This window comes from Macaca fascicularis, chromosome 15, assembly GCF_037993035.2.
Source record: "Macaca fascicularis isolate 582-1 chromosome 15, T2T-MFA8v1.1".
Taxonomy (NCBI): Eukaryota; Metazoa; Chordata; class Mammalia; order Primates; family Cercopithecidae; genus Macaca; species Macaca fascicularis.
Genome location: NC_088389.1, coordinates 35,871,750 through 35,896,754, shown reverse-complemented (window position 1 = coordinate 35,896,754; position 25,005 = coordinate 35,871,750). Strand labels below are relative to the sequence as shown.

At 50.3% G+C, this 25,005-nt stretch overlaps 1 protein-coding gene and 1 long non-coding RNA gene across 5 annotated transcripts in view; one reads left to right on the top strand and one right to left on the bottom strand.

Annotated features, from left to right (window-relative positions):
- Positions 1–2,114, bottom strand: part of TTLL11 (tubulin tyrosine ligase like 11) — a 273,135-nt gene extending 271,021 nt beyond the window's left edge. For 3 of the 4 annotated variants that reach the window (XR_012424416.1, XR_012424417.1, XM_005580892.5), the window contains exon 1: positions 1,481–2,114. Coding sequence is in view for 1 of the 4 variants with exons in the window: in XM_005580892.5 (XP_005580949.3) it covers positions 1,481–1,954 (474 nt within the window). In the remaining 3 variants the exon portion in view is untranslated. The remainder of the gene's footprint in view (positions 1–1,480) is intronic. The other variant, XM_065530122.2, reaches the window with a different exon arrangement.
- A 158-nt stretch (positions 2,115–2,272) lies between these two features.
- On the top strand, positions 2,273–7,995 carry LOC107127602 (uncharacterized). Its single transcript, XR_001485527.3, has 2 exons — positions 2,273–2,643; positions 4,004–7,995. It is a non-coding gene; the product is annotated as an uncharacterized lncRNA (long non-coding RNA).
- Positions 7,996–25,005: the final 17,010 nt, after the last annotated feature.

Sequence of the window (25,005 nt, the reverse complement as noted above, 5' to 3'; positions counted from 1 at the left end):
CCCCACTTGGGCCAATCTGCCTAGCCTGACTCCATAGCCTGGTTTTATTAGCTGGATTCTCCCTTCATTAAGACCACGGCACTGACAAGTTGTCCAGTTGTACCTTTTCTAGCCCTCATATCTCTGGCCTGGACCTGGGACCCTGCCTAGAAACCAAGATACTTTAGAACTGAGAGCCTGCCCTTGTTTTTCCCGTTTCCCCAGCATGAAATTTCCCCTCTGAATCCCAAGCCCCAAGGCTGGGGGCCCAGACACTTGGCGTCAGACTTCCCCAGTGGCTAACCCCTGTCCACATGGAAGTTGGTTCTGCCTGATCCTTGACTTCCCTCCAAACCAAATGCACTATTTCCTACTGGGATATCAACCCTCTGACTACATCAATCCTTTCTGTGGCCATCTCTCTGTATGTTCCAACTTAATGAAACCATTACCATACCAAACCATTACCATAGCCAAGGCACAGGACTAAGTACCGGAGTCCTCTGTTACCTGCAGCAGATCCCTGTCACCACTGGCTGTGTCCACACTCAGCTATCCTTAACCAAACTCCTGACACTCCTGAAAGCACATTAAATACCCTATATGCTGCAAATAAAGTCAAATGGCTTTATCCACTCAGCCAACTGCAATAGACACCTCTATAGTCACTGGTGCTTCATCCCATCCCCTGCCAGTCTAAAATGGGCTCGGGGATGATAACTCATGTCTTCATTCACCCTTTGATTCACCACTTACTGACATCTTCTGTATGCCAAGCCTGGAATATAAAATACGGTGCCTACACTGACGATGATGACAGTGGTAGTGCTGCTGGTGGTGATGATGGTGGAAGAAGTGAGAAAGGAGAGAGTGGTAACATAAGTTACCATTTATTGCAGACTTGTGCTATAAAACACTTAAGCAGTGAGTCTTCTAATGCTAACAAGATGATGAGATAAGTAAAATTGGCCTCACTTTACAGAGAAGGTAATAGGCTAAAGAGGTGAAGCAACTTACTCAAGGTCACACAGCTAAGTAGCAGAGTGTAGTGAGACCCTAGGCCTGTCTGCCTCCAAAATAAAAACTGTTCTTCTGCCCAAGAGTCACACAGCAAGTGCTAAACAAATATAACTTCAATGAAGAAGTGAGAGAGCGGGTCCGAGGCCCCAGGGGCTTACAAGCTGGTGGAGGAGACAGACATACACAGATCTACAAGCAGAGGCAAATGCTGATGGCTGAGACATATAAAGAGCTGCAGGGGAGCCAGAGGAGTGAGTGGCTAACTTGACCTGGAGGGGTCTGGGGGAGCCCTCTTGGAGGAAGTGATTTTGAGTGGGGGGTAGGCCTTGAAGGATGAGCGGTTTGCGGCTGACAAGCAGGCCCGAGCGTGGTGCACCGCAGGAGCTCAGCCCTCGCCCGCCGACCTGACCTGGGCTGTGCCGAGACCTCTGAGGTTGTCCTGTCCACCCCACTGTGCCTACGCGGCCGGGCCGGGCCTCACCTCCTTCCACTTGAGTTGGCGGATGCTGATCTTCAGGGCATCCAAGGAGGTCCTGGCCTTGGAGCTGTCCACGGTGACAGGCCGCTGGGAGCCGTTCTCGCCGGAACCGTGGCCTGAGCTCCGCTTGCAGCTTCGGCCCTTGCCCCGGGGCTTCCCGTGAGGGCAGAGGCCCTGCACCGGCTTCGGCTTGGACGGGGGCAGCGTGGGCGGCGGCCGCTGAAGCACCTGGGTGTCCCCCTCCTCGGCCGCGCTGGGCTGCGCCGGGGCCGGGGCCGGGGCCGGGGCCGGGGCCTTGGGCTGCTCCTCCCCTGCCTTGCGCTCCGGTTCCCCGGCCGCGCCCGCGTCCACGCGGACCTGTTCCGCCACCGTCTGCGCTGTGGCCTCGGCCTCAGCTTTGGCCGCCGCTTTGGCCGCAGCCACCGCCTCCGCCTCCCACCGGGCCGCCAGCTCGCTCTCGGAGCTGCCCCGCCGCATGGCGCTCAGGGCTGGCACCAGTGCCAGTGCCGCCGCCGCCGCCGCCGCCGCTCCGCCGCCCCAGCCCGCCACCAAACTGCCGCCGCTGCCGCCGCTGCCACGCTCTCCCCGCCCGAGCCCGTTGCCATGATCGCTCAGGCTCGGGTTGACAGCGGCAGTCACCGCCTCGAGACGGGGTCCGGGAAGGGACAATCGCCGGCAGAGCCCCGGCGACCTCATAGGCGAGGCTGCCCACGTGACCCTGCCAGTCACAGAGGCAGCGGCGGCCATGTTGGAAGAGGGCAAACAGCCGCCAGGACCCGCCCACCCCGCGGATGCGCTGGACTTCTGGGCCGCAGAACTCGGAGTGGCGAGGAGAAGCGGGAGAGCAAATTGAGTCCGCATAGGGCTCCTGAGCCTGGGGACTTGGAGTAAAAACAGCTACCTCAAGCAGGAGGCTCAGTCCCCGCCAATCGCTGGTATAACTCTCGATAGGACGGAGAAGGAGCTCCCCAATGGGACCCTTCTCAGTGCGATGGATGGGAACCTCTTCAGTGCGATGGATGTGACCAGCCCAGGCCCTAGGGGAGCAGAGAGTGTTCCACTGAAGAAACCCTCTGCTGGTCCTTTGAGCGCCCGCAGATAAGAGGGGAGGCACTTTTCCCCGTTCTCAGGGAGCTCCCGATGGGATGAGGAAGCCATGGGCATGGGTAAGCCCCCTACAGATTCCCACTCGAGTTGAGGATATTAACGATTTCTTCGTTTTCTTTTCTTTCTTTTATTTATTTATTTTTTTTAGACAGGGTCTCCCTCTGTCGCCCAGGCTGGAGTGCAGTGGCGCGATTTCGGCTCACTGCAGCAGCCTTAACTTCCAGAGCTCAAGCGATCCTCCCACCCCAACCTCCCGAGTAGCTGGGACTACACGAACGCACCACCATGCCAGACTAGGTTTGCCAGACTAGGTTCTGTGTTTCTCGCAGAAACGTAGTTTCGCCATGTTGCCCAGGCTGTTCTCAAACTCCTGACCTCGGGTGATGGGTCAGCCTCGGCTTCCCAAAGTGCTAGGATTACAAGTGGAACCACCGCGTCCAACCTGACTGCTTTCTCTTTTCTTTCTTTCCTTTTTTTTTTTTTTTTTTGTTGTTGTTGTTTTTGTTTGTTTTTGTTTTGTTGTTGTTGTTGTTGTTACAGAGTTTCGCTCTCGTCGCCCAGGCTGGGATGCAATGGTGCGATCTCTGCTCACTGCAGCCTCTGCCTCCCGAGTTCAAGCGATTCTCCGGCCTCAGCCTCCTGAGTAGCTGGGATTGCAGGAGCCGGCCACCACGCCCAGCTAATTTTTGTATTTTTAGTTGAGACGGGGTTTCACCATCTTAGCCAGGCTGGTCTCGAACTCCTGACCTCAGATGATCCACCTGCCTCAACCTCCCAAAGTGCTGAGATTACAAGCGTGAGCCATCAAGTTCAGCCTGATTGCTTTTTCTTCTATCACTTTTTTTATTGTGGTAAAATATACATAACAAAATTTGCCATTTTAGTGTACATTTCAGTGGCATTCTGTACACTCACATTGTTGTGCAACCAGCACCACTATGGGTCTCCGGAACTCTTTTATCTTCCCAAACTGAAACTTTGTGTCTGTGAAACAATAAGTCTGGATTCCCTTCTGCCCTAGTCCCTGGGAAACACTATTCTACTTTCTGACTATGAATTTGACTATTCCTGGCCCCTCATATAAGTGGAATCATGTAGTATTTGTCTGGCTTATTTCACATAGCATAATGTCCTCAAGGTTCCTCCATGTTGTAGCATGAGTCAGAATTTCACTCATTTTTAAGACTGAATAATATTTCATCGTGTGCATTCACCACCTTGTTTTTATCCATTCATCTGTCAATGGACATTTAGGTTGTTTCCACCTTTTGGCTATTGTGAAGAATGTCGGTTCCAATTGATATACAAATACCTGTTTGAGCTCCTGCTTTCCATTTTTGGGAGTTGCCATCATTTTAAAGCTAAACCAAGGAGAAAGCTCTCCCCTCCCGCCTGAGGGAGCCACATTTGTTTTTTTAGGAAGTGGGGTTGAGAAGGTGTAACAGCGCTCCAGACTGACCAGAGCGGCCAGGACTGCACACAGGGGAACTTTGCCTCGCTCGGCACTATAGGGTGAAAGAAGCACAGAAGTTGTCAAGGAACGTGGCCCCTCTTCCTCTCTCATCTCTCCAGGTGTCTTGTTTCTTTGCTTTAGTCCAGGGGTTTCACTTGCTGAATAAACTGCCTTGAAATGTCCTAGTCATAAACTTAAGAGGTCCAAACCTCCTTTTTAGCAGCAGAGGGCGCTCGCATCTGTTCCCTTCATGACTTTATTTCAGAGTTTCTGTAAGTATGGTCGTCTGGGCACTTGCATGGGAGCAACCTGGGGTGTTTATTTAAAATGCAGGCTCCTGGACCCCACCCCCAGAGACTTTGATGCAGCACATCTGGGTAGACCTGGGAATCTGCATGTTAAGTTAGCTCCTCCGCTGATTCTAAGGCAGCGGAGGCAAGAACCACTCATGGAGTCTGTTTCAAGTCCTCTGGAAATACTTGGAGCTGTCCGTGGTACTAGTAAGAAGGCCTCACTGTCCCCCCATCTCTCTCCACGAACCTACCCCCCAGATCCTGTCCCTCCTCCTGGTGTCCCTGATCTCAGCAAGTGGCACCACCTTCATTCAGTCATCCATGCTTGAAATTTGCTCTTATCCCTCTCCCTGGCCTGCTAAAGCCAGTCTATCGCCAAGTATTAGAGGTTTTATATTGAGATCTCGCTTTCTGGGCCAAGTGCGTTGTCCCACGCCTGTAATTCCAGCACTTTGGGAGGCCGAGACAGGAGAATCACTTGAGGCCAGGAGTTTCAGACCAGCCTGGCTAACATGGTGAAACCCCATCTCTACTGAAAATACAAAGAAGGCCAGGCGCGGTGGCTCACGCCTGCAATCCCAGCACTTTGGGAGACCGAGGCAGGCGGATCACGAGGTCAGGAGATTGAGATCATCCTGGCTAACACAGTGAAACCCCGTCTCTACTAAAAAATACAAAAAATTAGCCGGGCGTGGTGGTGGGCACCTGTAGGCCCAGCTACTGGGGAGGCTGAGGCAGGAGAATGGCGTGAACCTGGGAGGCGGAGCTGCAGTGAGCCGAGATCGCACCACTGCACTCCAGCCTGGGAGACATAGCTAGACTCCGTATCAAAAAAAAAAAAAAAAAAAGAAATTAGCTGGGCAGGATGGTGTGTGCCTGTAATCCCAGCTACTCAGGAGGCTGAGGCACAAAACTCATGAACCCAGGAGGCAGAGGCTGCAGTGAACAGAGATCACGCCACTGCATGCTTAGGCAACAGAGCAAGACTCAAGAGAGAGAGAGAAAGAGAGAGAGAGAGAAAGAGAGAGAGAGAGAGAAAGCTCCTCTTTCTTATCTATCTCTATCATCACTGCCCCAATTCTGGCTTCTACTGTTAGCCTGCCTCCAGTCTCTGCCGCACACCCACCCATTCTCCACCCCAGACCTGCCACTCTCCTGCTTAGAAACCTCCCCTGGTTTGTGACCATCTACAGAGAAAGTCCAAGAACATTGATTGTCCTAAGAGGCCCTTCCTGATTACAATTTCTGAAATCACCCCCCCTCTCCCTGCCTCTATGCCTTTGTAAACACTGTTCCTTCTGTCTGGACTTCCCTTCTTCCTGTCTCTTCTTAGACAAACTTTTCCCAGTGCTCCAGGCAGAAATAGTTACTCTTTGTGCTCTTCTATTCACACCCATAATTATCCACAACTCTCAACCCTGGTCTGTCTGTCACACTATCTAGAAATCATCTCAGCCTCCACCATTAGTCTGGGCAAGAACAAATCTTGTCTGATTCATCTCTGTATCCCCATCTCCTGGGTCTTGAACACAGTGGCCCTTACTTTGTTCATGGTAGTATGAACAAAGTAGTATGGATGTATTAATGAATGAGTCATTTTCAGCCTCATATGTCAAATCTGTAAGGACAATCCCATATAGAAATATTCATTTTGGCTTCACATCCTGAGACCTCTTCTGCTTCAGGGCCTTTGCACATGCCCTTCCCGCTGCCTTTCCTTAGATCTCTGGCTACTGCTCCTTCAGCATTCAGTATAAATGATACATCTGCACAGATACCTCTGATCTCTCTATCTAAGTCAGACTTATTCAGATGAAATAATGATGCAAGAGAGGAAAATAGGAAGTATGAGGGAATATATGATTAAGTGCCAATGAGGCAAAGAGTAAAAAATAAAATTCATCCAGTAGCTCAAGAAATAGATAATTTACTGTGAATTAGAAAGCCAGACCAGGCTTCCTATAAGAGAGAGACTATAAACTGAGTATTCGAGGTGGAATAGGAATCAGGTCCATAGAAAGTTAGGCGGGGTAGTCATTGCAGAACTATGGATAAGGCTGCTGCAGTCATGCAAGGGACCTTGTGGTCATTGAAATCCAATGGGTGCAAAGCCTCACCCATCAAGGCTTTGTCCATGGGATGGGGGTGCTTTTGCCCATTGACTTAAAGACTCCCAGGGCTCATGGAGGCCCTGTACTGAGAGGGAAGGTGAGGAAAAGGTGAAGCAAGATTTAAGAAGGGGATAATCATCTACTTCTTCAAGGGGGCAGGAAGCAGACTGGACCGGTTGAAACACAAGCCTTGGAGGAAGGGAGAAAAGAAAGGAAACAAGGCCCACTTGAGCCCGACTGTCAGGTCTTTGAATACTATGGCATCCTTGACTTCTCGGGAAATTCTAACGTGTTAGTGGAAAATCCAAACCCACACGAGACTCCTCCAAGAAAAGCTTCAGCTGTGTCTGCTAAGAAGTAAAAGCAGGTTGGATTTCAGGACTAGGATTACTTCCAAAAAATACACAAATGTGAAAATAAAGTTGTCTGGGAGTTCTCTCCTTTTCCTTCCCAGCACTCAGTATAGTTTACAGTTGGAGTGTTACTTGTTTGTTTAGTTGTTATAGCCTGTCTTGCCAGCCAGGGTCTGGGTACCAGAATATAAAGGGTGCATTGTTCTTGTTGACCACAATATCCCAGCGCCTAGTTCAGTGCCTGGCAGAGAGTAGGCATTCTGGAACTGTTTCTTGAATGAATGAATGAATGAATGAATGAATGAATGAAAAATTAGACTGCCCAGATATTCAACAATTAAAAAATGGTTAAGTGAATTACAGCAAATGCTGTCAATGACAGCTTCAACCGCTTAGGAAAATGTTGATGATGTAACATTAAGGGAACTGGTGCAAGCACTGCAATTACAATGCTTAAAAAATGCTCTGCGTAAACAGGGCCTGAAAGAATATAGAGACAAATGAGAACAGCTGTGGTGCTGGAGACATGCGATCTTGCTTAAAAATTTCCACTCAGTTTTGCCAAACCGTAACAACCTTGTGGCTTTTCATATCCTTGAACCCTGAAATCAGTCTCATTTCTAGAGATTGCTGATAAGAGTCGGAAAGACAAAGCTTTAGGTAGTAATCTGTTACTGGTGAGTAACCTCTCTGCGACAGGCACTGTCCTAAGCATTTTGCATACATCATGTCATTTAATCTGTAAAACAGCTCTGGGATGGGTCCCATTGTTAATCACATTTTACAGATGGTGAAGGAAATTGCTACTACTCTAAGAGAAGGCACTTGCCCAAGTCACAGCTAGTAAAGGCAAAGACAGGATTCAAACTCAGAGTCGTCTGACACCAGCACCAGGTCCCGACACCCACACTCATTTCCACACCAAGCCTTTGTCCACAAAAATACTCAACATACATTTAAACATCAGCGAGTTTAATCCTCAGCTCTGTGAAAATTATATGCAGAGAAAAACACTGGAGACAAATATGCCAAAATATTAACAGTGGTTATTCTGGGTGATGGAATTAAGGGTGACTTATTTTCTTCCTTATTCTTTTCTATAATTTCCACATTTTCTACAATGAGTATGCATTGCTTTGATAACTGGAAAATCAATGTACTTTTACATTAAAATTTTACCTTAGTTGTTGTTATTTCTCAATGCTCAGAGCGTTCTTTCTGTAATAGAAGTCTGACCATGTCAGTCCTCTGTTTAAAACCCTCCTGGGGACCCCTGAAGCTATGGGAAGGAGCTTGTTTTGTTTTTGTTTTTGAGACAGGGTCTCACTCTGTTGCCTAGGCTGGAGTGCAGTGGCACGATCTCCACTTACTGGAACCTCTGCCTTCTGGGTTCAAGCGATTCTCATGCCTCAGTCTCCCGAATGGCTGGGACTATAGGCGCTCACCAACACATGGGCTAATTTTTGTACTTTTAATAGAGACAGGGTTTCGCCATGTTGGCCAGGTTGGTCTCAAACTCCTGACCTCAAATGATCCACCCATCTCCACCTCCCAAAGTACTAGGATTACAGGCTTGAGGTACTGCGCCCAGCCGGGAAGGGGCTGGTTTTGACACTGACCTCACCATGTCTTTATCACTCCCATCTCATCCACATCCCAGCACCTTGTCTCTTTCACTTGCTGTAAAATGAACTTTTACAGTTGTCAAAGTCAATTGACTTTTTAAATTTTGAAATGGACGTTAACAGCTGTAAAAGTCCGTTTTACAGCAAATCCATTTGTGGGGAGAGACAAAAGAAACAAACAGTCTGGGAGAGAGGGGCGTGGGCAACTTTTACCCCAATTGACTGTTTCTGCCCTGTTAGTATCTGGGGTCGCCACCAGGTGGCGCCTGAGGTCCAGTTTTAAGAAGAAGAAGGCTGAAGCGCATCTGAATCGCGAGCTCTGCCTGGCTCAGCTTGCGATTTTTGCACCTCTAGGCTTTTGCCACTATTGCTCCCACTGCCTGGTGCACCTTCCCTGGCAGGTCACCTGGCCCAATCCGCTCAGTTTATCCTTCAGGCCCAGCTACAAAATCTCCTTTTCTTAGGGTATGGCTGAGCTCCCGGGGGCACCCAGTTCCTGGAAGGGGGCGTGGCCGATCTTAACGAATGAGCAAAAGGCGTCATGTTCAGTTTCAGGTTAACTTTTTCTCTAATAGGTTGTTTCTTTCTTATTGTCAATAGTAGCCATTGTTCATGGAGCACATCTGTATGTCAAGCCTCGTTGTGTATTTAGACATTTAATTGAGCGTTATTTTCCCCACAGCACAGTTTAGCCTGGGGGCTGAGCATGAGTTCTGAAGCTGACAGCCTGGGTTCAAGTCTCATCTCTCCGGCTTCCTGGCTGATTATACTTAGATAGGTTACCTGGCTTTTCTGTGATTCTCTCCTCACCGTGAAAAGGTGAAAATGATAGTACCTACCTCCCAGTGTTCCTGTTACGTTGAGGATTAAGTTAGCCACCACATGGAAAAGCATTTAGAACAGAAACGGCAGGCACATATCAAACCCTCAAGTAACCTGTTGATCTCTGTTAGACCCCTATGTTCCTCTTGGCTTTATGATTCTCTAGAAAGCAGTGCCATCCCCTCCTCTTGGATCTGCTTGTATGACCTCTCCACCCCATGCTAGGCTGCATTTCCCCGTCCCCACAGACCAGGAGTTCCTGGAGGACTGGGCTGTGGTTCATTCAGTCCCCTGGGCCCGCAGCACAGAGTAAATTGCACTTACGGAATTGGATTATGAATTATTTAGCCTGGGCATTGTTGCCTTAGGTTTTACAGTTCTGTATCTACAGGTATGTCAAGGGGTATAGGGGTGAAAGAGGAAATTACCAAAACAAACAGAGTTTTGACATTTTTATTGAAGGATAATATATGCACAGAAAAGTTCGATGGATTTTCATAAACTGAAAAGACCCATGAAACCAACACCCAGATCAAAAATCAGAACATCCCCAGCACCCTGGAAGCCCCACCCTAGGGTAATTGCTTTCCTGACTTCTAATAGCATGGATTAGTTTTGTTTAAAATAAGATACATTTTAACTGATTCCCTTGCGCCACTGCACTCCAGCCTGGGCAACAGAGGGAGACTAAAAAAAAAAGACACATTTTAACTGATTCCAAGTTTTAAGAACCCACACCATACATTATCTGCTTGGGTGGAGAGGCATAAGGCCAGAGGCTATTTTCAAACACAACAGCAGACAGTGGGACCCGCAGTGACCAAAAAGCCCACTGGGGTGGGGCCCTGCTTCATGGCTTGCAACATGCCACATGATGTCTGTACACTGAGTACCCCTTTCCACTTCTGCACACCTATGTGTCCATTCTGTGTGTGGAAGTCAAGGAAGGATGTCCCAGAGGAGGGGAGAGGGACAAAAGCAGGGCACCTAGTAGAACCGATCACTCAGGGAAAGGCCCTGACAGGTGCACTAGGGCCTGGGTGACAAAGTGAGACCCTGTCTCAAAAACAAAAACAAAACAAGCTCCTTCCCATAGCTTCAGGGGTCCCCAGGAGGGTTTTAAGCAGAGGACTGACATGGTCAGATTTGTATTTCAGAAATAACAGTCTGCACATTGAGAAATAAAAGCAAGTTAACATTTATTGTTCTAAACCCTTTGCATGGATTATCGAGTTTATGGCTCACAGCAGCTGAGGAGGTAGACAGCATTGGTCTCCCCCATTTTATAGATCGGGAAGCGGTACAAGGAAAGTAAGTGGGTGCCCAAAGTCACTCAGCTGGAAGTTTTGGAGCTCATACGCCAACCCGGGCCCAGAGGCTGACCCTTAGCTTTATTCTGCCTTGGAAGAGGGCTCAGGGGCAGGATCAGGGTGAGGAGACCAGTGAGGAGTCTACTGCAGTTAAGCAGCCCAGGGGTGGTGGGTGGGGGCTGTGGGAAGGGGACCACGATGGGAGGGAACTGGGGTCCTTCCTGCTGCTCAGGCACATCAGCATTGCCCTTTCCTCAGGCACCAGGAACTTGGCCAGGGCTCCCCTCTCACCAACCTAATTTCAGAGACTCCCAGTTTCCTCTTCCTCCCTCCTCATTGTCCCCAAAAGACTCATCCTTTCAATGCTTTCACTTTGCCAAGGAAGACGCTTGGGAGAGGGCAGTAAGTCTGGGGTCCCACAGTCCTGGTCTCTGCCCTGGGGCTCCTCGACTTCAGGAAAGGGTCTCTGGAAGCACTGGGGAGCCTGCCCCCCTCTAGTTATCATCATGAGGGTGAGTGGGGGTGATCCCAGCTTCCTTCCCCCTGGGCCTCTTCCTCCAGGGCATCCCTCTCCCTGGGAGATTAGCTTGACGCTGCCATCAGCCTCGAGGCTGGCACCCCCTTGTCTTGGGGGGAAGAATGGCCACTAGAAGACCTCCAGACTAGCAACACCTCACGTGGAGCCCTTGCCCTGGGAAGCCTCCTGGAGAAGGCTGATAAAAGACAGAGGTACCTTTGGGCAGCCACACCTGGCACCTGGCGGACAGACATACCTGAGGGGCAAGCCAGAGGGAAGTGAAAATAGCTTTAGGGAGAAATTAGAGCTGCAGTTGGAGGCCTAATTTTGTCTGCTCTGAGAAAGAGCCCTAGGAAAGAAAGGAAGAGAGAGAGGAGTGGCAGGAGGGAAGGATGGAGGGAAGGAAGAAACTTACATTTGCTTAACACTTCCAGTATATTGGGAACTTGATATAAACAAACCTTCACTGCAAGATTATAAGCCTCCATAGTGTAGAGAAGGAATCAGCAAACTTTTTCTGTAAGGACCATATAATAAATATCTTAGGCTTTGTAGGTTCTGTCACAACCACCGAAGTCTGCCATTATCGTGAGAAACCAGCTACAGACACCATGTAAATAAATGAGCTAGCATGGCTGTGTTCCAAACTTTATTTACAAAAACAAGCACGAAGCTTGGTGCAGTGGCTCAGGCATGTAATCCCAGCACTTTGGGAGGCCAAGGTGGGAGGATCATCTGAGGTCAGGAGTTTGAGACCAGCCTGACCAACATCAAGAAGCCCTGTCTCTACTAAAAGTACAAAATTAGCTGGGTGTGGTGGCTCATGCCTGTAATCCCAGCTACTTGGGAGGCTGAGGCAAGAGAATCACTTGAACTCGGGAGGCGGAGGTTGCAGTGAGCCAAGATCGTGCCATTGCACTGTAGCCTGGGCAACAAGAGCAAAACCATCTCAAAATAAATAAATAAGCAGGAAAGATCCTCAATATCATTCACCATCAAGGAAATGCAAATCAAAACCACAGTGAGATACTGCTTCCCATCTACTAGGATAGTTAGAATCAAAAAGACAGTAAGTGTGAGGTTGGAGAGAAATTGCAGCTCTCATACTGCTGGTGGAAATGCAAAATGGTGCTTTGTTAACAGTCTGGCAGTGCCTCAAATGGTTAAACATAGAGTTACTATATGACCCAGTGACTCCACTCCCAGGTGGAATGAGAATCCAAGGAAAGTGAAAACGTGTGTCCACACAAAAACGTGTACATAGATATGCATAGCAGCACTATGTATAATAGCCCAGAAGTGGAAACAATCCAAATGTCATCAAGTGATAAATGGATAAATAAAATGTGGTACAGCCATTCAATTACATATTATTTAGCAATAAGAAGGAATGAAGTAGGCCAGGTGCAGTGGCTCACGTCTTTAATCCCAGCACTTTGGGAGGCCGAGGCAGGTGGATCACCTGAGGTCAGGAGTTCCAGACCAGCCTGGCCAACATGGCGAAACCCCATCTCTACCGAAAATACAAAAATTAGCTGGGCATGGTGGTGTGCACCTATAGTCCCAGCTACTCCAGAAGGTGAGGCAGGAGAATCACTTGAATCCAGGGGTCAGAGGTTGCAGTGAACCGAGATAGTACCACTGCACTCCAGCTCGGACAAGACAGTGAGACTCTGTCTCAAAAAAATAAAAATAAAAAGGAATGAAATAATAGATAATGTAGGAAATTTATCAGTATATAATGATACTAATTTCCAAATTGAACAAGCCCGTTGTGTATCCAGCCCAGAAAATAGAATAGGTGCATGCCAAGCCACATCATGTTAAATTTTGGTACACTGAGAAAGATAAAATCCTAAATATATCCAGAGAAAGAAAGTAGGAGGGACAGTGAAAACACAAGGAATGGGAAACAGAATGACATGAGATTTCTCCACAACACAGAATCTAGAAGATAGTAGAACAGTGCCTTCAAAATTATAAGTCAAGCGATGGAGAATTCTATACCCAACCAAACTATCAAGTATGAAAGTAGAATAATATTTTCAGACATTCTAGGCCTCAAAAATTTATACTCCAAGTACACTTTTGAGGAACAACTGAGAATGTGCTCCCCCAAAATGAGGGAGTAAAATGAGAAAGAGGAAGACTTGGGATTCAGAAAGTAAGATTTATAGCAAACATGGAAATTGTTTTTAAAAAGGAATAAAGTGCTGATACATGAACCTTGAAAACATTATGCTAAATGAAAGGACATCAGACACATAAGACCACACATTGTATGATTCCATTCATATAAAATGTCCAGAATTGACAAATCTACACAGAGAAAGTAGATTAGTGGTTTTCTAGGGATGGGGGACATGGGGAAAACGGAGAGATGGTTAAGAGGTACAGGGTTGGCCAGGCGCGGTGGCTCACACCTGTAATCTGAGCATTTTGGGAGGCCGAGGTGGGCAGATCACGAAGTCAGTAGATCAAGACCATTCTGGCCAACATGGTGAAACTCATTCTCTACTAAAAAAAAAAAATACAAAAAATTAGCCAGGCGTGGCAGTGGGCACCTGCAGTCCCAGCTACTGGGGAAGCTGAGGCAGGAGAATGGGGTGAACCTGGGAGGCAGAGGTTGCAGTGAGCCGAGATCGCGCCACTGCACTCCAGCCTGGGTGACAGAGCGAGACTCTATTTCAAAAAAAAAAAAAAAAGAGGTATAGGGTTTCCTTTTCAGGATAATGAAAATAGATCGTGGTGGTGGATACACAGTCTTGAATATACTAAAAACCACTGAATTGTACATTTAAAGACATGAATTGTATAGTATGTGAATTATATCTCAATAATGCTTTTGGAAAAAGATCAGGCACTGGGGCACATTTGATCCACCCACCAAAGTTTGCTGACCCCCAATGTGGAGTAGTCAGACTGCCTGGGTTGGAATCTATGCTCTTCTTTACAACCCTGGGCAAGTTGTATAACTTCTCTGTCCCCTGCTTTCCTCATCTAAAAAGTGGAGTGGGGCCAGGTGTGTGGTGGCTCACACCTGTAATCCCAGCACTTTGGGAGGCCAAGGTGGGAGATTCACTTGAGCCCGGGGTTCAAGACCAGCCTGGGCAACATAAGGAGGCCTCGTCTTTTAAAAATGTTGTTAATGAAAATTAAAATTGGAGTGATAACAATAATATCTCAGAATTATGTTGTGCAAAGTAAGTGAGTTGAAATATGCATGGAGCCTGCACAAAAATGCTCTACAAATGCTGGTGATTACTATGGTTTCCATTTTAGAACTGAGGAAACTGAGGCTGAGACAAAGGAAGGCTTTTATTCAGCCACACAGTGAGTAAGTGACAGATTTGAAGTTCAAGCCTCAGTCTGTCCAGTGCTAAGTCTGTGTTTTTTCCATTCCACCATTCTATTATACTGTCACCTCCTGGCCATGTCCTAACTCACTGAGAGACTCTGGCATGGCCCTGCATCCTCTGGCCTTTCATTTCCTCCATGCCAAATGAAGAGTTTGGCACAGATGTCCCTTGTATTAGTCTGTTTTCAGACTGCTAGAAAGAACTGCCTAAGACTGAGTAATTTATAAAGGAAAGAGGTTTAATTGACTCACAGTTCAGCATGGCTGAGGAGGTCTCAGGAAACTTACAATCACGGCGGAAGGCAGAGGGAAAGCAAGCACCTTCTTCACAAGGTGGCAAGAAGGAGAATGAATGTGGGAGGAACTACCAAATACTTATAAAACCATCAGATCTCGTGAGAACTCACTCTCATGAGAACAGCACGGGGGAACCACTCCCATGATTCAATTATCTCCACCTGATCTCTCCCTTGACATGTGGGGATTACGAGGATTACAATTCAAGATGAGATTTTTGGTGGGAATACAGCCAAACTGTATCACCCCTTAAGAGCTCTGTTATGTATGACATTTTACAAATTGGTAAAGAAGATGATATGGAAATGCCATGTCTTTGGCCAGGCTCCATGCAGCAGGCATTCCTGTGCCATCACCACTAAGCCTAGGGGATGATTTCCCGTCTCCCTCACTGGACTGTCATACCAGCCATCGGAAGAAGAGGAGATGCACCATACTCTACCTACAGGTAACAGAATAAAGGCCAGCCTTGTGCAGCAGTAAGCTGGAAAGAAAATAACTGAGAACATGATACAGTCTTAGATTCTCCAAGCACTCTGTGAAGGCAGAGAATAAACATTGAATTTCAAACAACTTTTCCTAAAAGGTCAAGAGAAATTGAAAGCAACCGCACTCTCCTAACAACAGCCTTCTCTGGAGAGCTGTCAGGGTTTAAAAATATTTTACAAAGTAATCATCTGCATGCAATCAAGAGAGATGCCTCACTCAGGTCAAGAAGCAGGGGCTGTTGAAATGTGTCAGTGGATTTGTGCTACGAAAAACCCACCACTGATAGCTCAATTCTAACCTAACTTTGGAAAGAAGTTAAAAGTAAAAATAAAAATAAACAAAGGAAAATCAATCCCAAGTCTTCCCAAGTGGGCCAATTTGAGAAGAAATCCTTTTCTTCGTTGGTTTAAGAGGTGAACTGGATGTACAAGATAAAGGTAATAATGCATGCTCCTGCACCTGTGCATGGCCTTCCGGGCGCCTCAGGCTCAACAGATGCTTCCTTCACTCCAGCCTTCTGTGCCAAGGCCTGTGCTGGGAGCTCCACATAGGGATGAGTAAGATAAGGCCTCTGGGGCCTGGTAATGCTCTCTGTCCACCATGAGGCCAGGTGCATCCATAAATAACAGCAGAGCTTGAAGTGATATAATAGACAAACAGGGCGGTCAAGTTGGGCCTCTTAGCCAGGGTGAGGTGACCTTTGAATGGGCTCCCGCAGCAGGGAGAGCTCACCAGGCAGATGGGGAGGGGCAGGGAGGCTTTCTAGGCGGGCGGGGGGGGGGGCTGGCTCGTGCAAAGACAGAAGTGTGAATCAGCCTGGTGCAGGTGGCTAACAAGAATAGTGTTATGTGGGACATCCATATAAAGCAGTGGATGGGGGAGGCTGCGGAGGCAGGCAGGGCCAGTGAGTGACACAGGGTCTTGCAAGCCTAAGGAGTGAGTGTGAGCAAAAGCCTGAGCTCAGCCGTGGGATATTGAGGGTTTGGAACCAGAGCAGGACAGGACTAGATCGAGCTTTTCCATGTGTTTCTGGCTACTGAGTAGAGAAAGACTTGGAGGGAAGGAGTCTGGAGGCAGCTGGCCAGAGCCTGAACTAGGCATTCACTCATTCAACACATGTTCATGGAACACCCACTGCATGCCAGGCACAGTTCCGGTGTGGGGCAGTTTGGACCGTGGGGAACAAGAGAAGGGCACAGACCTAGAGATGTCTGGGAGGTAAAGTGGGAAGTGAGGAAGGGGTAGAAGTCCAGGGGACTCCCTGGCTGTGGCTTGCCCAACTGAGGGATGGATGGAGGTGTTATTGGCTAAAATGGAACCAGAAGGAGATGCAGGTTTGGGCGACAACGGTGAGCTCAGTCTTGGAGTGTTGCATTTGAGATGTCTGCGGAGCAGGGGAGACGTCTCCCAGCCTATATTTCCGTCAATGCTGTGGGACAATAGCCTGGATGCTGGGGTTGTCAGATATTGTCCCTGTCTTCAACTTTCCCTGGTCTATATTTCTGGAACCAGAGAAGCTCCAGGGATGTGCCCAGGCAGAGTGGGAGAAACCTGTGGGAATTTGCTTGTTCAGAGGAGACAGGATGGGAGAGAGAGGAAGCCGGGTGGGGCTGAGGAATCTGGGGGAGGAGAGATCTTCGACAGTCTGTAAGCCTCCAGAGGAAGACATGGGGCAAGAGGACCGACTGACCTTCCAGCCTCAATTTTCTGTCTGTAAAAAGGATTGATAATATTGTTGAGAATTACACCAGACAGTTCAGGTAAAATTGCTGGCAAGAGACCAGGTCCATAACCTCCCATCTCTAAGTGACTGATGTTTTTATTAGCTTGTTGGGCCCGGAGGCAGCTAAGGCCCAAGCCCAGAGGTTTGGGGATGCACATTCAGCCCCAGGCCAGGAAGAATCTTAAAAAGCCAGGTGTCCCGGGAGGGAGCAAGGAGAAAGGCAGAGGAGTCAGGGAGGCCAGAGCAGATCAGCTGGGTGCCCCCATCACCAGCCCCCACTCCTGGTGAGGGCCTGAATCTGCATGCTACCACTGATCCTCTCTTCCCCCTAACCTTGGAGCCAGGAGCCTGTGCAGAGTGAGGCAGGGAGGTGGTAGGGTATACTGGGAGAGCCAGGAGGCAACAGAGGCCGGCAAGAGGAACGCAGCTGGAGGGCACTGGCATGCAGAGAGGAAGCCTGGTGCGGGGACAGCTTGGGCACCCTAGGGGTGAAGGCCCCGTCTTTGCACCAGGAGGAAGAGGTCCAGTGAGGAACTGCATAGCGGCCAAGGCCTGTCCCACCTGGCCCTGCCTTAGGCAGGCTGCCCTCAGATAGGGGGAAGTGACTAATCCCCTAGCACCACCACCTTCAGGGATACCCAGTCCCAGAGTCCCAAAAAGATAGGCCAGGTTCGGCAACAACCCGCCACCACCATCTCAAAATACAGCCTTTCCAAGAAAACCACCCAAACCAGTTCAGGGCATGTCCCTAACAGGTGGATAGAGATACCTGGCCACTGGCTTCCTGGGCCCAGCTTTGGCCTGGTCCCCAGGGAAAGGGTGCTTGAGGACTGGGGTTTCTAACCAGCCCCATGTTATTGGCCACCTGTTATGGAGTGTGGGCGGGGCTTGAAGAGGAGCCCCCTGCATGGGGGATGCCAGTGACATACAGGCCCTGTGTCTGCTAATACCGCTCACTTTCTCCACTCCCCTGACCTCTTCCCATTCCTGGTTCTAACATGAGGGTCAAATCTATTTGGAGGTCAAGGTGAGGCAGCAGGAGAGACCTTTCAGGTTCCTCCCAGCACCCCAGGCCTCTGTTGCATTCAGCAAGCACACACTTGAGCCAGGCACGTGGACACAGACAAATCCTCCTGCCCACACTGGCCCCCAAGCATCACACTTCCATTCTCCTGGGCTGCCTCTCCACCAGTGTCTGCCTGTGGGAGTCCTATCCATCCTGCAAGGATGGGCTTCAAGGCCACCACCTCCAGGAAGCCTACCCTGACTACACCTCCTTTTCTCTCCCTATGTCTGCCTGAGCCAGAATGATGCTCCCTCCTTTGAGCTCCTGCATCCCTTTCTCTGACCCTGGTCTCAAGTTTATTCTTGGCAGGGCAGGCTCCCCCAAGAGGCCATGAGCGCTGAGAGCAGACCCGGTCTCAGTTGTAGCAAACTGGGCACTGGGTGCTATGTTTGTGTGACATGCTCCACCTCACTGACATTGACCCTTCACTCAGTGCTGTGAGGTGGGCGCTGAGACCATCTCCATTCTACCGTAGAGAAACTAGGCCCCTGCTTGACAAGCCAGTTATGGGAGCAGGGACCTTATCTGCCTCACCCAGAGAAAATAAGAATTGGTGGGGGCCCGGTCAGCTGTTCTGCAGCTCTGCCCAGTGCCATCTGCCCGGACCCCACTCTGCTGCCAACCAGCTCTGCTCCACCTGCTCTTCCAAGCTTCGGCCTCTATTATCTGAAGGGCCCCTGGCCAGCTGGGAGCCTCCCTCCCAGGGCATGGTGTAACCTGGAATTCCTCTCAGCTGGGGACAGCTGGATCTGGGAATTTCAGGATCACCCCACCTGGCCCGTGGCAGCCATGGTGGCTGGCCAGGCTGTGTCCCCCCAGCCCACATCTATGCCCTGCTGCCCAGCCTTGGAGCTGCCACCTGCTTTCAGGCACCAAATGGCTTGTGCTTTGGGGACCCCAGGTTCAGTTGGTCACAACTCTGGCTCCCAGAAATACCTTAAGGTGGCCCATGGGCCCTGGATATATCTGTTCCCCCACCCCCTTCAACCCCCATCCTCACATTCCATTTCCCAGCCATTGCTCCAAGCACCAGTTCCTCCCACATGTTGGCTTCTCTCCTCAGGGTCATGACACCCAAAGCTTCCTCTTCCTGGCCAACTCCCTCACCCTCCAGGTCTCTGCTCCAAAGTCCCCTCCTCAGGGAGGCCGACCCTGAACCCCGGAGTAGATCTCCCAGCGCCCTGGGCCTTCTTGCTGTCCTCATCACACTTGACGTGACATTTGAACAGCCTCCCCCATTGGTGTGAGTGAGCTCCATGAAACAGGGCACTGGTTCCTCCTCCGAGTCCAGCACAGTGCCTGGCACACAGTAACCATGCTGAGGACAGGACGCGCAGGCTCCTGGGACACCTGGGAGGGAGGGAGAGAACATTTTTAAGTGAAGGTTGGAAAAAGCAGCCCACAGGACTGGCACCTGAGCTCATACCCAGGTGGGCAAGGCAGGAAGGGCATTCTTGAGGAAGGGAGCAGCCTGGGCAAGCGGTCGAGGGGGCCCCATTATGGTCCCCAGCAGACAGATGAGAGACCTGAGCCTTGGCTGGGTTCCACCACCTGCCCAAGCTGGCCCAGTTAGCAGCAGGGCCTGAGTTCAAATTCAGTCAGATTCCACTGGCTACGTCTCCCACCCTGGCCCATCTGGCACCCTGGCCCACCACCTGCACCACCCTCCAGCTGCAGTCCATAGAATGACTCCGGAGAAAGTGCCTGAGCCCCCATGAAAAAAAAAAAAAAAAAAAGCAATATTCCAGGCTGAGCCTCAGACCACAGCTGCCAAGGAAGCCAAACAGAATTCAGGGAGAAAGGAAGTTCTGGCCAGTGGGCTGTAGCCCAGGCCTGGCAAAGGGATTGGGGCCCCTGGGTGAGGGTCTCCTCTGTGCTTCCCCATCACAACCCTTCCCTGCCCTCCCCCATCCTCAGTTCCTTCACCTGTTAAATAGGACCAACCTTGCCTACCTTGAGTAGTTTTTATCAAGTGAGGAAATGGAAATAAAACACAAAGTGTCCTGCAAATGTCAATTGCTGACACACACATTGTTATTATAATGACTGTTAGGAATACTGTTGGTTTCTGATTCCCACTTCACATTGTGCTTTGATTGTCAGAGGCATTTCAGATTGTGGGGGAGACCCCTCTTGGTGGCAGCAGACCTAGGCCAGGGGCTACCCTGAGACAGACTCCATCATCCCTACCCTGTCCTTTATGTCCTAGCCGACTGGCCCCTCCCCTTGCCCAGGATTCGGGGTCTCCATCCTTCTTGGCCATTCCTCCACCCACTCAACTCAGGAACCTTTGCTGGCTGGTTCAGGGTTTTCTGCTGGAGGAGCCAGAATACCAGGTCCTGTGCTTGGGGAATTACTGGGAAAGACAGAGGACACCAGTAGAAGAGCCAGGGACATGCTGGGGGAGGCACTGGGTGCCCGAACAGCACAGAGGCCCCAGTCCAGCCTCTCTCCTGGCCTGGTGTGGGTGGGAGCTGCCACTTACCAGGGCCCTCTGTCTCCCCTGTTCTGATCATCCGCAGCAGCTTTAATTCGGGGCTCAGTCTGGAGTTCTGAGTTGTCCCAGCCTGCTCGCTCTGGATCTTGGGGCCTGTGGCTGCTGGCTTCATCACCTCCCCATCCTTCCCCTCCTCCCATCCTAGCATGCAGGCTGCTCCTTTGCAGAACTCTCCAGGTGTTCTGCCTGAGGGAATCCCATTAGAACAGCCTTGGGGGAATTCAGTTCCCCTCAATAAACATTTACAGGCATAGTTAGAGTGCGTGTACTGAGAGTCAGCAAAAAGCAAACTTTGATTGTACCCACAGCTGCCCTGGGAGGGCGGAATTACTACTACCCCCAGTTAACAGATGAGATGTTCAAGGTTCCATTCATTCATTCGTCTCTCCCCATGTGCTGGAGATGCAGCAGTGACCATGCACTCAGGACTGCTGCCCAGAGGGAGCCCAGGGACCCCGAGTGAGTCATTCCTAATGAGAAGACGAGAGGAAAGGGAACCCTGGGAAGGTGGACTTTGGGGAGGGTTGCAGACCTGGAGGAAAAGGGGATGGCAACCAGGTAGAGATGGGTCAGGATGGAGAAGCAGCACAAGTTAGCAATTTGCCCGACTCCAAGTGAGAGCCACAGCTAGAACTCACTAGGCTCCAGGCCCAGTGCTATTCCCATAATGTCATGCTGCCATGCTGACTGCCTGCATGGCCATGCCCTGTCCTGCGCACAACACACCATGACTGTTACAGCGTGGACATGGCTATGAGAGCCCAGGGAAGGAAGTTTACCTGGGAAGAGTGAGAAAAGTCTAGGAGAGTTACAGGAAAGGGGCCCCAATCCAGGCCCCAAGAGAGGGTTCTTGGATCTCACACAAGAAAGAATTCAGGGAGAGTTTTTAAAGTGAAAGCAAGTTTATTAGGAAAGTAAAGGGATAAAGAATGGCAACTCCAGAGATAGAGCAGCCCCGAGGGCTGCTGGTTGCCTGTTTTTATGGTTATTTCTTGATGATATGCTAAACAAGGGGTGGATTATTCATACCTCCCCTTTTTAGGCCATATTAGGTAACTTCCTGCCATTGCCATGGCATTTGTAAACTGTCATGGCGCTGGTGGGAGTGTAGCAGTGAGGACAACCAGAGGTCAATCTTATTGCCATCTTGGTTTTGGTGGGTTTCAGCTGGCTTCTTTACTGCAAGCTCCTTTATCAGCAAGGTCTTTATGACCTGTATCTCGTGCCGACCTCGTATCTCATCCTATAACTTAGAATGCCTTAATCGTCTGGGAATACAGTCCAATAGGTCTCAGCCTCATTTCACCTAGCCCCTACTCAAGATGGAGTTGCTCTGGTTCAAACACCTCTGACAGGAGGGCTTCACAGAGGAGGTGACATGGAAGACGGTCTTGCAAGATGGGTAGGAGTTTGCCAGATAGAGGAGGGCTGTCCGTGCTGAAGGAGTAGGGTGTGCAAATGCTCAGAGATGAGAATGTGATTTGCATTTTGGGGACCTCACTATGGGGAGATGAGTGAAGGAAGGAGGCCTAAGAAGTCAGCTCTCAACCCCTGTGGCTCCATCAGGATGTGAAGGAATCAGGCAGAGGAAGGAAGAACTGGAATTGAGAAGGAGAGCTGGGAGCCAGGCTCTGCAGCACGGGGAGGGGACCAGCTGCCAGTAATTGAGGCGCGTTGTTGGCTCCTCCACTCATTCCTGTCTCTCTCGGAAGCTGATTAGCAATTGTTCCTCCAGCTTCTTAAGAGGCCAGGGGATTGCAGGGAGGGAGGGGGCGCCTGGAGAAGCTGCCAGCCTTCTGTGGAAGGATCCAGGCACAATTTGGAAGGCACAGGAGGCCCCTTAACCTCAGACAACTACTCCTAATCCCTCCATATTCCCCCCCTTTCCAACCAAACCTGGGAAATGGGAGAGGAGAAAAACACCTAAAAATACTGAAACAAACCAAAGCATTCTGAGGCAGAGGCATTTAAATCCATGGAGCAATGGAGCAATGGAGCAATGGAAAAAAAAAAAAAGTCCTTGGATCACACCTGGCATGGTGGTTCATCCCAGCACTTTGGGAGGCCGAGGCGGGTGGATCGTTTAAGCCCAGGAGTTCGAGACCAACCTGGGCAATATGGTGAAACCCCTTCTCTACAAAAAATAAACAAAATTAGCCGGGCATGGTGATGTATGCCTGTAGTCCCAGCTACTTAGGAGGCTGAGATGGGAGGATCGCATGAGCCTGGGAGGTCGAGGCTGCAGTTAGCCAAGATTGCGCCATTGCACTCCAGCCTGGGCGACAGAGCAAGACCTTGTCTCAAAAGAAAAAAAAAACAACCTTTCATCATCAGACAGACGTGAGTCTGAGTTTTATCTCAGGACGAACTTGCTGTGTGGCCTCAGGTGAGCAGCCTATCTGATTCTCAAGTTCCTGACCAAGGTTATTCAGAAGGCTTAAGGAGGCAAAGCTGGCATAGAGGTTAACAAACAGTAGGTGCTCAATAAATTTGCAATTGAAAAGACAGGGCACTCAATGGAGATCTCCATTTTCAAATCTCAGTGGGGCCGTCCTGGGCAGAGAGGGTCCTGACAGGGAAGAGGTACCTAAGGAGGCAGGGACTAGCTCAGCACAACACAGAGAGGAGACAGCAGCCCCTGTCACCACCCACCAACATACTCCGATGCAGAGGCCCCTGCAGAGTTAGCATCCTCGGCTGGAGGAGTGGCCAAACAGCAGCCAAGTCTCTGCATCTCTCAGCAGAGTCTCCATCTCCATCCTTGTCTGCATCTCTGTCTATGTGCCTCTGTCTGTGTGCCTCTCCCCCTCTCTACATCTCTCTCTGTCTTTGTGTGTGTGTTTCTGTCTCCATGTGCTCTGCAATGTTTTTAGCAACTTGTGTTTCTCACTGTGTTGCCCACTGTGTCTGTGTCTGTCTCTGTCTTTGTTTCTGCCTCAGATTCTCTGTTTCTCTCTTATTCTTTCTCTTCTCATTTTTATCACCTTCTGTTCAGCCAAAAAAAGCAGAGACTGCCTGAGTCTAGTGCTTGGAAAACCACCATCATCTCCAAAATGTTCCAAACCCCTACCCCAGTCCTGGTCGTGGTTCCTGGCCTCTGAAGTTTGGGGGAGGATGGACCCCTCGCCCCCCTCTGCTGCAGAGGCCAGGCCTCAGTGAGAACAGGGAGCACTCCATGCTGGATATGACCATTTCCTGCACAGCCACCATGTGCCTGATAGAGAAGCACCCTAGGATCCTATCCTCCCCTGCTGTGGCCTTGAGTCATACATCCTATGAACTCAGCTCCCCTCTTCCTGCCCTTGCCCTGGGTCAGGGTTCATCCTCTCAGCCCGATGTGCAGTGCCAGCCTCCTCACTGCCCTGCTGGCCCGGGGCTGGTGCCTCCCACCCATCCTAGCCTGCTCCACCACAGGATAAGCTTCTGACATGCTTATTCCTGCTCAAGAACCTCCTGTGGCTCCCACCTCCTTTAAAATAAGCCCACACTTGCTCACTGGCGCCTTCTGCAGCACCTGCCTCCCCTGCTTCCCACCTTCTGTGCAGCCATAATAGACTTCCACTGCCCCAAACACGCTTTGCCCTCTCCTGGCTCTTGTCTCAGCATTTGCTGTTACTTCCAGTTGGTATTTCTGCTCCACTGCCACTTCTTGCCCCTCAAGCCAGCTCCAGTGGCCTCTCCTCAGGAAAACGTGGGTTATTCTCGGCTCTGTGCTCCCCGAGCCCTGGCTGTCCCCTTGCATAACCCCAATCCCTCAGGCTTGCTTGCCGGTCTGTCTCCATCAGACTGTGAGCTCCCTGTTCCTGGGGCTGCACAGAGGAGGCACTCAGCGCCTGGGCAGATGAGCCCACTGGACCCTGTGGGGTCTCTCTTCAGTCCTCCCACCAGCCAGCCCAGGACAGAAGCACCACGCCAGGCCAATTTTCCTCTGCCAGCTCTCCAGGGCTTGTGGCCCAGGCTGCTTAAGGGAGGAAGGCATCTTCTCCCTGCCAGCTGTCCAACTCCAGGGCTACCATTTAGCCAGCAGCCCCTTCAGAGCCACTCACACCCCCCACAGAGGCCCTGAGTCAATGGGCCTGCGGGAAAAGCACCACTCTTGTTGTGCAAAGCTCTCTCCACATGACTGGGTTTGAGATACATGGTGGTGGGGGGCGTTTGCCAACAATGGGGTAGGGTACCCCATGCATTCCATGAATCTCTGCTTCATGGTACCTGCTGGTCACTGCAGAAAGGGAAGGGGATTAGAGGAAGATCTGGGGCAGGGTTCCAAAGTTGGGGTTCAATCTTGGCTGAGTTCCTGACGTTGGGCTGTGTGACCTTCTTTTGGAACTCTGTTTCTCCATGGTCCCATGAGAACCAGATGGTCTCTCTGATGCTTGCAGCTCTGACATACTGGGCTGTGAGACCCGGACTCCCCACAGTCTGCCCTCTGGTTAACATCAACCCTCAATCCCCACCTTCTGCCTCACTGAAGCGGCTGTGTGCAGAAGCGATGCATGTGAGTGAG